Below are 15,562 nucleotides of genomic sequence, written 5' to 3'. Positions count from 1 at the left end.
GTTATGAACATGCTGGATACCTGTTATTTTAGTGTTCCCAGATGAATGTTAATTTTGTGTATATTCCTTCCTTCCTTTGACCTCTTCTACGTCCGGTGTCTTGGATGTTTTCTTTTTATTGTTATTTTTTATTGTTATTTTTTATTTATTTATTTTATTTATTTATTTTGTTTTGCTTTATCCTTATATTTTTCTAACTTTCTCTTAGCCCTCTACCTAGAGTGGTTGTATGCCTTGTCTGGGGCGATATCCATAAAAAAAAACGATGGTGGAGTTGAAATTGTTTCTGTCTTTGATCCTTTGTGGAATAGAATCTGACGTTCTGATGTGATGCCAGTTGAAGCATTCCAGAATGCAGCATAACATCCCATGGATGGGTGGGGGAAGAAGTTAACATGTAATATATTTCTGCCATACAGGGAAGTGGGTGGATGGACAAAGATGAGAGAGAGAAGGTATTAATAAAAGAAACAGAAGTGGGAGTATATAAAAACATGGGAGGTTTAGGGAGTCTGGAGATGAGTGGGTCAAATGTGTTTTGGAGGATATAACAGCGAGGGGCTCAAAAATGTCAGAATGCCACGGGGAAAGAGTGGGATAAAATGTTTTTTTTATGTGAACATGGGATTAAATGCAAATGCTATTCCTATATTTGTCATACAGTACATTACCAGCCAGTGCAGAGTTTATATATAATCTATTTCAGCATTTGTTTCTCTTCAGCTGCATCATACTTGCCGACAAGCATGTGACAGGCATGAGGAATGGCAATTTATGCAATTATTTTCTCAATGGCTAGCTCTGACCTTCTATAAAGATGGGCTGGCAATTTATATTCCCCAGTCTATCTATTTGGGCAGCCCCTAGGAGAGATGCAGTCTCTGGAGCTCCAACAGGCATCACTATCAGGCAGACCATATCTCCAATCTTACCTCCAAGGCTAGTTAACACTTCCAGTTTATTATGAGCTGTTCACAGCTTATTATAGAGTAAAAGGCCTTCATTCGATGTGCCATGGAGTACAGTAGCTTCACACTCTGTGCTGGTGCAGTTACTTTCCATCTTGTTCCCTTGGTGGTTGTTGATCGCAAAGCTCTTCGACTTGTTGGAATCTATCAGAAGGAGGCTGACCACTGGTGCAGGAGGCTGACATATTGCTCCACTCACCCTCTCTTGCCTTAGAATTATGACCTGACCTCCACATACCCCCTTAGCCCATTTCTACCTTCCATCCTTCAAAGTTACCTACACTCTTCTAAAAATTTACATTTAGTTACTCTCCCAAAGTCCAGCCTTGAGGCTCACCTCCAAGCCTTTAGCCCTAACCAGGCTGGCGGGTGGGGAAGGAGGGGAGAGGGAGGTGGATTCCGCCTCCACTTTTTTCGCCATATTTTCGGAGATTCTTTTTTCTTGTGCTGAGCTTTCATGACTTTTCTGTTTATGTCTTGCGCACGTTGTGATACTAACTTTATAAAAATCGGACCTACGGCTGCTGCACAGTGCGCAATTTTTCAGCGCCGCACACCATAAACTGGCGACTTTCCCATTCGCTTTACACAGAACATATCTTTCCATTGGTAATGATTTGCTGCATTCAATATCTTTCAGTTTCTCATCACACTTTCTCTATCATTATCTAATATCACCTCTACATTCCCTAGTTTTAGTTTTTATGGTTGCCGGGTCAAATTCACATCAGGTCAAGGTCATCAAAAAATTCCCTCTTCACTAAAAATGTAGCGCGTTTCTTGCTATTTGTACATGTGCCAAATGGAACACTATTTAGTTCAAACAACCAAATTTGGCACTTAATATTGTCTTGTGAGTGTGTATGTATGTGTGTGTGTGTGTCTTTGTGTGCCGTGAGTGTATGATGACTACAATACCTGGCCTGATTGGGGTTAATCCGTTTCATGATCGTGGAACCGAATCCTTGTTTCTGTTCTATCTTGCTTTTCCCTTCAGTCCATAAAGACTGTTTGTTGCCCATTGCCACCTATGGGTTTCTCTTTTACCCGTTTATCAGCTCTTATAATTATGCTTAACCATCTCCCCTTTTCGTCCCTATTATTCCCCTTCTCATACTGTAATGTTTCCTTGGTTCATGCCTGCCTGTTCCCCTTTGTTTATCTGTCAGTCTACTAAACTGCCATCCTCTGTTTAGTCATTTAAAGGGGAACCCAAACGCAATTTCTTTTTTCTGAAAACCATTGAAAATCGTTAATCATGGTCTAATTTGAAGGTTCTTTTTTGCCAATCACAAAGTGTCGAAAATAGTCCTAGAATGCCGATTTTCGATTTCACCAGTGACGTCACATCGTGATCTCACCTCAATCCAAATGGTCACTTCCATAGAGAAACAGTATATTCCGAGCTTGGATTCCAATACTGATTCTTCAATCATTAGCAACTCTAAAGGTTCTCAGTGTGTTTAAACGGATCAGTGGGAGTGTGAAGAAGCCAAAGGAGACAAGATTATTGATAGAAACACTTTTGGAGGACCATGTGTAAAAGTCATACTTTGGGCATCACGGTATATGGATATGCTGCTCGATTGTATTTCCTGCATCAACTGTGGAGATATCATCTTTATATATTGCAGTGCAAGGTTTTCTTTCAATGTGTGTCTGCACAATAACGTAATTGCATGCACTCACACACACGCACACACAGGACACAGACATTTCAGATGTACGAATCCTCATTCTCTCTCTTTTCTTGAATGCCGATTGTACTGAATTCAAATTTTCCGAATTGTCCGAATCGGTCCACAATTTTTTGAGATATCCTGTTCACAAACAAACAAACAGACAAACAAACAAGAAAGACATCATGGCATGATACATGCAAAACCCACCCCCACCTCCCCCCTGCCTCCCCACACAAAAAAACGTTGACATGGAGACATCAAATTTTCCATTTCATCAAGAATAAAATTGACGATCTTAATCATAGCTCGGGTTTTATCAGATGAAAATTGATTATTTTTCAGATGAAAATTGATGACTTTTTTTAGAAGTTTGAGCTTGAGTTGACCTTTGATCTTTTGACCTCAAAAATAGTTGGTTTTCCTATTCAGTGAAGCATTATGCAATTGCTCTTTCATTTTCAGGTTAATCAGATGGAAATTGATGATTTTTCAGATGAAAATCGATGATTTTAGAAGTTTCATCTTGAGTTGACCTTTGAAATGTTGACCTCCCAAAATAGTTGTTTTCCCTAGTTGGTACTAAAAATAGTTGATGCAGTGACTTAATATGCAAATGCTGAACAAGTTTCAAGTTAATCTCATGAAAAATGACGATTTTAGAAATTTGACCTCAAAATGACAGTTCTGGTTTATGAGAGTCACTGTTAGTTTAAAGTTTTTTTTTTAGTTTTTACTCTCCCTCAAAACCTTTTCTTTTGACCTCAAAATCAATAGGCTTCTCAGTTGTGACTACCTCTACAACTCGGTAAAGTTTCATGACATTCGGTTTAGAATTGTGACCTGACCTGTAGGCAATTAACAAACAAACAAACAAGAAATATGCTGTGCATAGCATGATACTTGCGAAATCCTTAAAATAAGTTGTTGGCCTAGGATGATGTAAAAAAAAAAGATGGTTGAACTCAGTGACCTGGTATGCAAATGCTCTTAAAATTTCAAGTCAATCACTGGAAAATTGAGGATTTTAGAAATTTGGCCTATGTTGACCTTTTGGCTTATGTTGACTTCAAAAATACTAGGTGGTTGAATTCAGTGACCAGATATGCAAATCCTCTTAAAATTTTAAGTCAGAGGAAAATTGAGGATTTTAGAAATTTGGCCTATGTTGACCTTTTGGCTTATGTTGACTTCAAATATACTTGGTGGTTGAATTCAGTGTCCAGATATGCAAGTTCTCTTAAAATTTCAAGTCAATTGGATGAAAATTGAGGATTTTTAAAATTCGGACTATGTTGACCTTTTGGCTTATGTTGACCTCAAATATACTTGGTGGTTGAATTCAGTGTCCAGATATGCAAGTTCTCTTAAAATTTCAAGTCAATTGGATGAAAATTGAGGATTTTTAAAATTCGGACTATGTTGACCTTTTGGCCTATGTTGACCTCAAATATACTTGGTTGTTGAATTCAGTGACCAGATATGCAAATCCTCTTAAAATTTCAAGTCAATCAGAGGAAAATTGAGGATTCTAGAAATTTGGCCTATGTTGACCTTTGGCCTATGTTGACCTCAAAAATACTTGGTGGTTGAATTCAGTGTCCAGATATGCAAGTCCTCTTCAAATTTCAAGTCAATCGGATGAATATTGAGGATTATAGAAATTTGGCCTTTGTTGAACTTTTGGCTTATGTTGACCTCAAATATACTTAGTTGTTGAATTCAGTGTCCAGATATGCAAGTCCTCCTAAAATTTCAAGTCAATTGGATGAAAATTGAGATTTTAAAAATTCGGACTATGTTGACCTTTTGGCCTATGTTGACCTCCAAAATAGTTGATGGTTAAATTCAGTGACCAGATATGCAAGTCCTCTTCAAATTTCAAGTCAATTGGATGAAAATTGAGATTTTAAAAATTCGGACTATGTTGACCTTTGGCCTATGTTGACCTCCAAAATAGTTGATGGTTAAATTCAGTGACCAGATATGCAAGTCCTCTTCAAATTTCAAGTCAATCGGATGAAAATTGAGGATTTTAGGAATTTGACAAAGTTGGTAACCTTTGGCCTATGTTGACCTATAGACCTTTTGACCCCCAAAACAATAGACTTCTTGCTTATGACCAACTCTACGATTTGGTGAGGTTTCCTGAAGATCGGTTGAAAATTGTGACCTGTAGGCGACTGACATACAGACAAACAGACAGAATAACGCACAAGACAAACCAATATACTTCAAAAATCTTCGATTTTGCACGTAACAAACAGACAGGGTTGGAAACATTACCTCCCCCTACTTTCTGTGGTGGAGGTAATGACCACACCATTAACACACTTGTACTCCCATGCCAGCACAAACTAAAGTTACCTCCGCCAGTAGAGCTGTCCGGTGGTCCTGGCATTTTCTGGCACAACTTGATAAGTAGAGACACTACAGAAACCATATGAGTATGGCACAAACTCACAGGTGAAGATGCGACATTACCTGCTGAAAAGCAGGACTTACAAAGGTTAAGAGAATATATCTAAACTAACAGTGACTCTCATAAAGCAGGACTGTCAGTAACAAGCCATCTTTAGGTGAGAGCTTTTAGCCTCTCGATTATCACCTATCCACAAATTCCGGTTTCCGGGCTTGGCAGCGTCTTCTCTCGAAGTGGTGTTCAACTGGCCTGCTTTCTCATTAATTTATTCCTTGCTAAACTTTATTTTTTCCTAATCCCCTTTGATTTTACTCATCCTTTTTTTTAATTCTACCTCAAAACCTTTTCCTCATTCTTTCTTCCTTTCGAAACAAAGGTTTCCTTGCTTTCTGTGGTTTCTGTGTTCTACCGCCTTCTTCCTGGTCTTTGACCCTCTGCCCTTTCTGTGTTCTGTCCCCCCATGTTTCTGCATGGCAAGTGCAGTCTGCCATTAACTCACTTTTGCTGAACCTCCCAAAGTTCAGACTCACTGCTCACCTCCATTAATGTCTTCCTTTTTTGTCTCACCTGTGGAAGCAACTGCCTCAGTCTGTTCAATCACATCTTCCTTTCTGTGCTTCAAGACAGCTCTTCCCCACCATCTCAGGTCATCTCCCATCCATGATCTTTATTACTCTCATTAACCCTCCTCAAGCCCCACCGCCTTCTGTGTTTCCAGGTTATTGCATGTATTCCCCTCCCCGCTCCCTCTGCTCCGCACCCTTCTCTTCGCTTTTTTTTTGTTCCGTTTCTGCTTCTTCTGCAGTTTGCCCTTCCACTTCTGTGATTGACTTTGCGCTTGTATACAACTTATTCACCCCACCTGTGTCGTCCTCCCCCTCTTCGTCCTGTCGTTCTTCCTCATGTCCTTTCTTCCTCTGGGTCTGTTTTAATTTTGCCCATCTACCCTGCTGTTGGTGTATTAATCACACAGCCTGCCCCTATTTCCACTGTTGATTTGCTTCTGTCATGTCCTCTTCCGTTCTGTGTTCTCGCTCCTCCATGACCACGAGTGTCGACTCTTTATTTTTTTTTTAAATGTGATGAGGCTTTGAGTAATTGTTGCTGTCTACTCTTTGGGTATCGGTATCGTTTGTCTCTGCTTCATAAATCAATATTTAATTCTTTTTCCCGAATGTGTTAACGTAAATTGTTATATCGACAGAATGAGCTCCAAATATGGTATTATCATAGTTTACCTGTGTATACCTTTCCCTTCCCACCTCTTCCTTGCACCTCAAGGTTGCTTATTTACGCTTCCTACTGCAGCCGCTTGGAATCTGCTCAGAGCTGCCTGGACAACATTTTGCAGAGTCGGGATGACATCAGGACAAGGCTGGAGGTGCATCTGATCTTGTAGATGTCGTCCATTATTCAAGTTTTAATATATTGGCATTTAAGGCTTTCTTTCCTTTATATTTCTGGCTTGTATCATGTATGGTGATGTAACAAGTCCTTCGGTTTTATACTTATATGCTAAATGCACTCCTACTTATCTAATTGCCCCAATTATTCCCTTTTGGGGGGGTTGGGGGGGTGCGGGGAGGGGGGTTGATTGGGGGATGTTTTTGCGCCAATTAAGTCTTTCGCGGACTGGCTGTCTGGACTTCATATTTGAGAGGTGGCAGGAATTTGGAATTTCGCCAAAGTGCCAGTGGTAACTCTCCAACTCTATGTGAATAACACCATGCGATCGTTAACGTCCACCATGTCCTTCTGATAAACTGGTCTCTTCGGCGTAATGTCCTTCCACCAGAAAGACACAGCACAAACATTTATATATTGTCCTGCATGAAAAATGACTGAGACAGTTTGTCGGTCGGGTCGATATTCGAACACAGGCCAGACAACTCTAAAGGTGAGTGCACATACCTCCAAGACTAAGTTAACCTGCCTGCCCCGAATGGGGTTTAAAAATCAGAATAAATATATTCCGATATTTAAACGTGAACTTCCAGTTTCAGTACATCAAAATCCCATATTTACAATTGTAAACAAGAACGGCATTCGTTAGAGTGCATACCTCCGCCAGGCTGAACAGTTTGTTTTGTATCCCACTGATAGGCACCGTTTTCTATAGGGTTGGTTTTCTAAGGCTTATATCAAAATATTAACTTATATCAAATAAGTCTTTTAAGGTGAAAGCGCGATGACGTCACCACGTCACGCGGCACGAATGCGCGCCTATGTCGTTGAAGGTATTGACTTATATAGGGTTGGTTTTCTAAGGCTGTAGGCCGCACCTCATTTTGTCAAATAAAGTGGTATTCGGGTGGTTCTGGTATTTGGGACCGCAGGGACGGAAAGTGCAGGTACGGGGTGCCAGGCACTCCCCAGCCGGCCCGCTCTGAAGGTTCGGATCGGGACACCGGGATTCATTCCGGTCGCCCGGTCGGCCCGGAGGTGGGGGTGCGGGGCCTGTCACGGAACGTCAAAACAAACGGCCTCCCATCCCCCTCCCATCCCCCTCCCATCACCCTCCCATCACCCTCCCATCACCCTGCCATCACCCTCCCACACCCCTCCCATCACCCTCCCATCACCCTCCCATCACCCTCCCATCACCCTCCCCCATCACCCTCCCCCATCACCCTCCCCATCACCCTCCCCCATCACCCTCCCATCACCCTCCCATCACCCTCCCCCATCACCCTCCCATCACCCTGCCATCACCCTCCCCCATCACCCTCCCATCACCCTCCCATCACCCTCCCATCACCCTGCCATCACCCTGCCATCACCCTGCCATCACCCTCCCACCCCACTCCCTTCCCCCTGCCATCACCCTCCCACACCCCTCCCATCACCCTCCCATCACCCTCCCCCACCACCCTCCCCCATCACCCTCCCATCACCCTCCCATCCCCCTCCCATCACCCTCCCATCACCCTCCCATCACCCTGCCATCACCCTCCCCCATCACCCTGCCATCACCCTCCCCCATCACCCTCCCATCACCCTCCCCCATCACCCTCCCATCACCCTGCCATCACCCTCCCATCACCCTGCCATCACCCTCCCATCCCCCTCCCATCACCCTCCCATCACCCTCCCATCACCCTCCCAACCCCCTCCCATCATCCTCCCATCACCCTCCCATCACCCTCCCATCACCCTCCCATCACCCTCCCATCGCCCTTTATTGGACCATTTGACTTCTATAGGGTTGGTTTTCTAAGGCTTATATCAAAATATTAACTTGTATCAAATAAGTCTTTTAAGGTGAAAGCGCGATGACGTCACCACGCCACGCGGCACGAATGCGCGCCTGTGTCGTTGGAGGTATTGACTTCTATAGGGTTGGTTTTCTAAGGCTTATATCAAAATATTAACTTATATCAAATAAGTCTTTTAAGGTGAAAGCGCGATGACGTCACCACGTCACGCGGCACGAATGCGCGCCTATGTCGTTGAAGGTATTGACTTATATAGGGTTGGTTTTCTAAGGCTGCAGGCCGCACCTCATTTTGTCAAATAAAGTGGTATTCGGGTGGTTCCGGTATTTGGGACCGCAGGGACGGAAAGTGCAGGTACGGGGTGCCAGGCACTCCCCAGCCGGCCCGCTCTGAAGGTTCGGATCGGGACACCGGGATTCATTCCGGTCGCCCGGTCGGCCCGGAGGTGGGGGTGCGGGGCCTGTCACAGAACGTCAAAACAAACGGCCTGCCGGGGCCGCCCAGAAGTCGGGCGTGAGGGGCGCGTCCACTAATGGAACGCCTCTCGCTTCCCAGATCGAGGGCCACGTGGTCAGGAGAACCTCGTCCCTTCTGGTTGCCTTGCCGTCCCACCGTGAGCGCTGGTCAGGGTGCACTTCAAACTAAGCTTAAGTGTCAAGCGTTAAGTTCCTCCTTGCCCTCGCAAGGGAAAGGCTAGGGTCAAGCTCTTCCAAATTTCCAAACACTAGAAATCGGACGTCTCAAATTAATTAATTATTTGTTAATACATCTCAGTCGCCCGCGACCTCTCTAGCGCGGGCGTCGAACCAGTTCATTTCCGGGCGACACCCGGACAAAAAACACCGTTTTCTGTACACAGAAAACCAACACACACTGATCGCTACCTTGATTTCAATTCTTGCCATCCAATGGAACACAAAAGATCGGTGGTGCACACCCTCTCAAAAAGAGCACGTGATTTACCATCCACCTTTGAAGACAAGATGAGTGAGGTGGACCATCTTCAAAATGTGTTAAGGGCAAATGGTTATCCTGACAGCTTGCTACCCAACAGGAAAACGATAAGGGCTTCCCCACACAACAGGCTGAGACCGAGAGAACAACCAAAGGGTTTGTGTGTTCTCCCTTTTGTACCGGGGGTTTCACAGTGGGTCGGCAGAATTTTGAAATCGGCAGGAGTGAGGGTTAGTTTCACACCGGTTTTCACCCTTCGCCAAGCCCTTATGAGGGTCAAGGACAAGCTTCCGAGGAAGGATAGGTCAGGGGTGGTATACGTAGTGCCCTGTGGTTGTGGAGCTGAGTATGTGGGTGAAACCGGGAGGACCTTAGGTCAACGTATTGCTGAACACCAAAAAGCATTTGAATGTAATTTTCCCAGAGGGTCGGCCTTCCTTAAGGTGACCCTATGCGGAGACGTTATTATTATGGCAGTGGCCTTCCTTAAGGCCGTGTTTGGCAATAGCAGATCTGCTGGGAAAAAACCACCTTTTAAAAATGGCCTCTAAACGGTGGTTTTTTCCCAGCAGATCTGCTATTGCCAAACACGGCCTTAAGGAAGGCCACACACCTTTATGGGATAGGGTTAATATTTTGGGTTCCACACCCAACAGAAACAGAAGACGTGTTTTGGAGGCTTGGCACACAGAGGAAACTGTTACCTCGATCACACAAGAGGTAGTTGACTTACCGGTAGCGTTTGACCCACTCTTGTGTAAACGAAGCAGGCATTCCGTACTTTGAACAACGAGTCCACATAATATGTCACACAAGGTTTTTATTCGGACAATTTGCCCCCTCCCCCTCCCCCCTTCCCCCTCCCCCCTCCCTCCAAACCACCCCTCTCCCAAACCCCCCCCTCTGCTTCCACCCCCCTCTGGTTCCCCCCCCATTCTATCCCCCCCTATAACCTCCCTTCATCCTGCATTCCCCTTTACCGCATAGGGCCACATGTGATGCTCTTGATATTATGGCAATTTTATTTCATCTTAAAAAAAATTTTTTGCTTTAATATATTTACAGTTTTAATTTAATTTACAATTTAATTGTTTACAAGTTTAACTTTTAATTAAATGTAATTATTGTTCCTGATTTTCTAAACACTTGAGTTATAATCCAGCATTGCTGACAGGATTCTTTTAAGCCGTTAATATGCGGTTGATTTTTGAATTTGGTCAATAACGTCTCCGTTCACGAGAGCGGTGTGATACGGTTTCATTGGCTGTCCAGCTTTGCCCACCCCACTTTGCATATACCCTGCCCACTTTGCATATAATGGGATGTTGAGATGATTTTATCACTCTTGAGGAAGATTAACGGAGGCGTGTGGCTTCACATGTTGTTAATCGAAACGTTGAGTCATTGTTTGTTCAATTAAAGGTTGGAGATCTTACCATGGAGTCATTTGGATATACTCCCAACCGCAAATCTTTACATATATATATATATATATATATATATATATATATATATATATATATATATATATATACATACATACATACATATATATATATAAGAGGGCCATTCAATAAGTAACCTGAAAATGGTGATATAAATTCGAGGGTGTAATTTGTGTAGCTGTAGACGACATATGTTATATCTACGGGTAAGAGTCATGTTTTAGTCTGGCAACATTGAGCGTATGATGTTAGTAGAGCAGTTCCAAGATGGCAGCCCGCTTAGAAACATGCACCACGGAGGAGCAATGTTCTGTCATCCGTTTCTTGGGAAGTGAGGGTGTGAATCCCAGTGAAATCCATCGCAGAATGAAGATGCAATATGGTGATGCATGTTTATCGCTGCAGCAGGTGTACGACTGGGACAGGAAGTTTAAAAGTGGATTGTCCAGTGTGACAGACGCTGCTCGCTCGGTCCGGCCTCACACAGCCGAGACAGCAGAAATGGTTGCAGGAGTTGAGCGCATGCTAAGGGAAAACTGTCGCACTACGCTGGATGAAGTGGTCTCCGAATTGAACATTAGCCATGGTTCTGCACACCATATCATTTACAACGTGCTGGGGTTTCGCAGAGTGCCTGCAAGGTGGGTGCCGAGACAACTCACACCCAAACTGAAAGAACGGCGAGTGGATGCATGCGAGGAACTTCTGCGACGTTACAAAACAGAAGTGAGGCTTTCTTGCAGCGCATAGTGACTGGGGATGAAAGCTGGGTCCACTACTTTCAGCCAGAAACGAAGAGGGCAAGCAAGGAGTGGCGCCATTCAACTTCACCGAAGCCCAAAACATTCCACATACAGCCGTCCACTGGAAAAGTGATGGTGACGCTCTTCTGGGATATCCGAGGCCCACTTGTGGAGCATTGCATGCCCAGAGGGACCACAGTCACCAGTGCATCATACTGCGACCTCCTTAAAAATCATCTGAAACAAGCAATCAGATCAAAACATCATGGACTACTCACTACCGTTGTTTTGCTGCAGCATGACAATGCTCTGCCCCATACTGCCCGTGCTACAGCTGCAACAATCGAGGCCCTGCATTTTGAGTGTCTTCCTCATCCACCCGACTCGACAGACCTCACCCCTTCGGATTACCCCATATTTAGGCCACTTACAGAGGCGCTTGGTGGAACCACTTTCCGATCTGACGAAGAGGTCCAAGAGGCGGTGCACGAATGGCTACACAAGCAGCCAAAATGTTTGTTTTTTTCTAGAGGAATCCTGGCCTTAGTAAAGCGCTGGAAAAATGCATTGAACACAATGATTATGTTACAAAATAACTCAGTTTCTACACACATGTACATGCAATGAACAAGTTGTGAAAGATATTTTAAGGTTATTTATTGACTGCCCCTTGTATATATATATATATATACTGTTACACTGTTACTGTTACACTGTTACACTGTTACACAGCTATTTGCGGTAGCAGTTAAATACAGCACCATGCTCAAGGGTTGTTGTGCCTATGGTTGCATTTATTGCTTGAGAGATGAAGTTGTACTTCAACTTGTTTCATGTGGTTATGAAGCATAGAAATGAATTGACTGCTGCAATAAACTGATAAATATGGGTGGCAACTACATATTCCTGAGTTTATTCCCTGTAATGTTTCATGTGTATGTACCATTTGCTTTCATGCAAGTTCATTTTTTCAGCTGTGAGAAATTTATTTATATAATTTAATCTTTCCAGGAATGTACTCTGAGATACAATGGAGGAAAGTTTGCACTGCGCGACTTGCTGGTTGTTCCTATGCAGCGAGTCCTCAAATATCACTTGCTTCTCAAGGTTTGCATTGCTTCTCAAGGACGAGTGATGAAGTGTGAATGAAATGGCGATAAAACCTGAAACGTGTTTGTGAGGAAGCCTTTGAAATGATGGAGCCGTATTTGTACCACAATAAAGCAGCGTTAGTTCAAGGTTGACTTGAATTGGGCTATCTCGTTTGAAGCCAGGTAAAGGCTCAATATTGTCAGTCTCCTCCAGTCTTGACCGAACCAATATATTCGTCGTATGCTTTTTGAAGTAATGAAAAAAATCATATTGAGAAGTGTAAATAATTTGCATGAACAGACTTGGTGGCATAATGCTTGGAACATTTGTTCTGAGGCTGATAAGTCAGCTGTTTGATTCTTCTTCTTCTCCTCCTCTTTTCTTCATAATGGGTGAGGGGTTTTCTTATATAAGGGGTTCTCCTCCTCAGTTTGATCCCTATCTTTAAAAAAGCAAAGACTTTGAAAATAGTATGCGCTGCTTTGTTGCTTAATCTTCAGCATTTAAAGGATAGAGCAAGGACAATTTAAACGACTTCAGCATAAGGCTGCAAGATATCAAAATGTGAAAAAAGTGAAGGGGTCTGAATACTTTCTGAATGCACTGTATATATATATATATATGCTGGGATTGACTTTGGCCGCGATTCCGTGATATTCTCGCATAAAGTTGGAAAATATCGCATACGATTTTGGCCAGAGCGATAAAAAAAAATCGCATAGAGCGTGTCAATTGTCGCGGTGTAGTTTTCAGGTGAAACAGTTTCAGATCGTGTACTTACTACTGCTTTTGTCAGGTCTGGAAGTTGTCAAAGACGAAGCTATTCTGACCTGTAAACAGACCGTAGCCATTTTAATTTCGCTTTCACGCTTTACGGCAGCCGTGACAATGTTTTGCGACATTAAACGGCGGCTTTTCGGCAACCACGTGTTCGCTGTCTGCAGCAGTTTCTGGATTACGCTTTTTCCGAAAATGCCGCCGAAAAAGAGACCTCCGCAACCACAGCCTGATGGGCAAAGTATAAAACGATTCTTTATAGGTACCAGCAGTAGTTCTACCACTGAGGACAACCAGGATGATCCAGCTAGCGACCGTGTGCAGGGCGAAAGCGGGACAGTGGCCAGGGCCGCCATAGTGCAGACAGCTACTTCCGGCAAAACTTTAATAACGTTTCAAGACAGCTGGGTCCTTAAATTCGGAGACTGTCTGAAATATGATGCCGATCAGAACAAAATGTATTCTTCACTGTGTAGATCGGAGAAGTTAGTGAACAGTCTAAGTCAAGGTACAAATAATTTCAAAACGACTACAATAACCCGACATATATCGTCATCGGATCACCAACGAGTGGTGGTGGTGGTGGTGGTGATGATGATGATGATGATGCTGATATGTCTTGTGCTGATGGTTTACTGTCTAAGGTAAAGGACATTGTTTCTTGTATTATGATAACAATCTATCTTCAGGGGAGCGGACATTGTCGTGATCAAACAACATGACTTTTGATGTTTTCAATCAGTATTATTAAATGTGATCAAATGTGCTAATTCATGGCAACTTATGTGTTCAACTTATCTGTGGCATGGTTAACAAGTGAATCCTCTTGGATTGCGCTGAGGTTCGGGCATGGAATTTCGAGCCTCGATCTTGTATACAAAAATAATAATAATAATAATAAGAACCTTGGGCCGAATCTCGCGCTTCACCAGTGCGCGTGCGCGAATTTACGTCACGTCGGCAGCGAGAAGGGGCCCCAACACGAACCAATCAGGAACTGCCACGTCACACTTATATGATCTCAGAATTCCTGTGACATGAATTCGCGTTACACTGGCTGTAAGTCATTCGCTAGAGGCGCTTCCTCAGCGCTAATAATTTACGCAATAAAAGCCACAGGGAGTGAGATCGTCTATTTGAATACAGAAAGAAACATACAAGTCTTTGTTTTCTTGACCATATTTCTTTTTAATTAATACCCCGAGAATAATGAGATTTGACGAGCGCGAGTAAAATTTTATCTCAAAACAATTTTGTATAATCCCATCGTGTTTGGAAAAAATCTCATTGTTTTGTACACAGGGAGATTTTCTCCCATTGCTAAAATCCTCCAGGATAATCCCTGTAAATAATATATATATACTGTATATATATATATATATATATATATATATATATATATATATATATATATATGTATATATATATATATATATATATGTATATATATATATATATATATATATATATATATATATATATATATATATATATATATATATATATATATATATATGGACACACACAAAAAGACAGACAGACAGACAGACAAACAGACAAGGGTGTTACCATGGTGAGACTTATAAACTCTGGAATGTGTGTATGCGGCAAACTTTCTGCTCACTTTGTTAGGATGGTCACTATACACAGACACAGAGTGTAGCTTGTCCTACAGATTGAACTACATTGCCTACCTTCAAGCTGATGAAATAATGGCACCTCAATTGGTGCGAAATCTTATTATAATGGAGCAAATGTACATGGTTATGTGTGTATTTTTTGACCAAAACGTCTTCTTCTTCTTCTTCATATATATATATATATATATATATATATATATATCTATCTATAATTCCAGTAATCTCTGTTTGTTTGTACGTTTGTACGTTTGTTTGTCTGTGACCGCTGTTTCTCGACAACCACGGGTCCGATATACTTTTAACTTGCCAGGTATATTGCTGGGGACCCGAGGATGTGCCTTTTCAAGGTTTCATATTAATCGGACAATTACTTACCGAGCTATGTCCAAAAAACGATTCAACCAATCAGAGAGCAGCGAACTATCGCGTGTGCCGAACGTGGCGGACACACTCTGCCTCGGATGGCACATTTGAGAGCGTATTCATTTATTTCACGTTTGCAAACTATGTTGGCGTTAAACTATGTTTTAAAACTAATAAAAACGAATTTGCGATTCATTCGCTTTCCTGCGCGTTTGTGCACGCGATGGCGATTTCTTTACCAAACTCCGGAAGCCGTTCGCTTTG

The 15,562-nt window shown here is 42.7% G+C and overlaps 1 protein-coding gene across 3 annotated transcripts in view; it reads left to right on the top strand.

Moving 5' to 3' along the window:
• The window catches only part of LOC137438916 (guanine nucleotide exchange factor VAV2), a 214,629-nt gene that overhangs the window by 115,122 nt on the left and 83,945 nt on the right, over positions 1–15,562 (top strand). For all 3 annotated transcript variants that reach the window (XM_068134391.2, XM_068134389.2, XM_078767432.1), the window contains 2 exons: positions 6,351–6,450; positions 12,438–12,533. In XM_068134391.2, coding sequence (XP_067990492.2) covers positions 6,351–6,450; positions 12,438–12,533 — 196 coding nt within the window. The remainder of the gene's footprint in view (positions 1–6,350; positions 6,451–12,437; positions 12,534–15,562) is intronic.

The sequence above is a fragment of the Myxine glutinosa genome, chromosome 13, assembly GCF_964187855.1.
Source record: "Myxine glutinosa chromosome 13, kmMyxGlut1.1, whole genome shotgun sequence".
Lineage (NCBI taxonomy): Eukaryota > Metazoa > Chordata > Myxini > Myxiniformes > Myxinidae > Myxine > Myxine glutinosa.
This window is presented reverse-complemented; position numbering and strand designations above follow the sequence as displayed.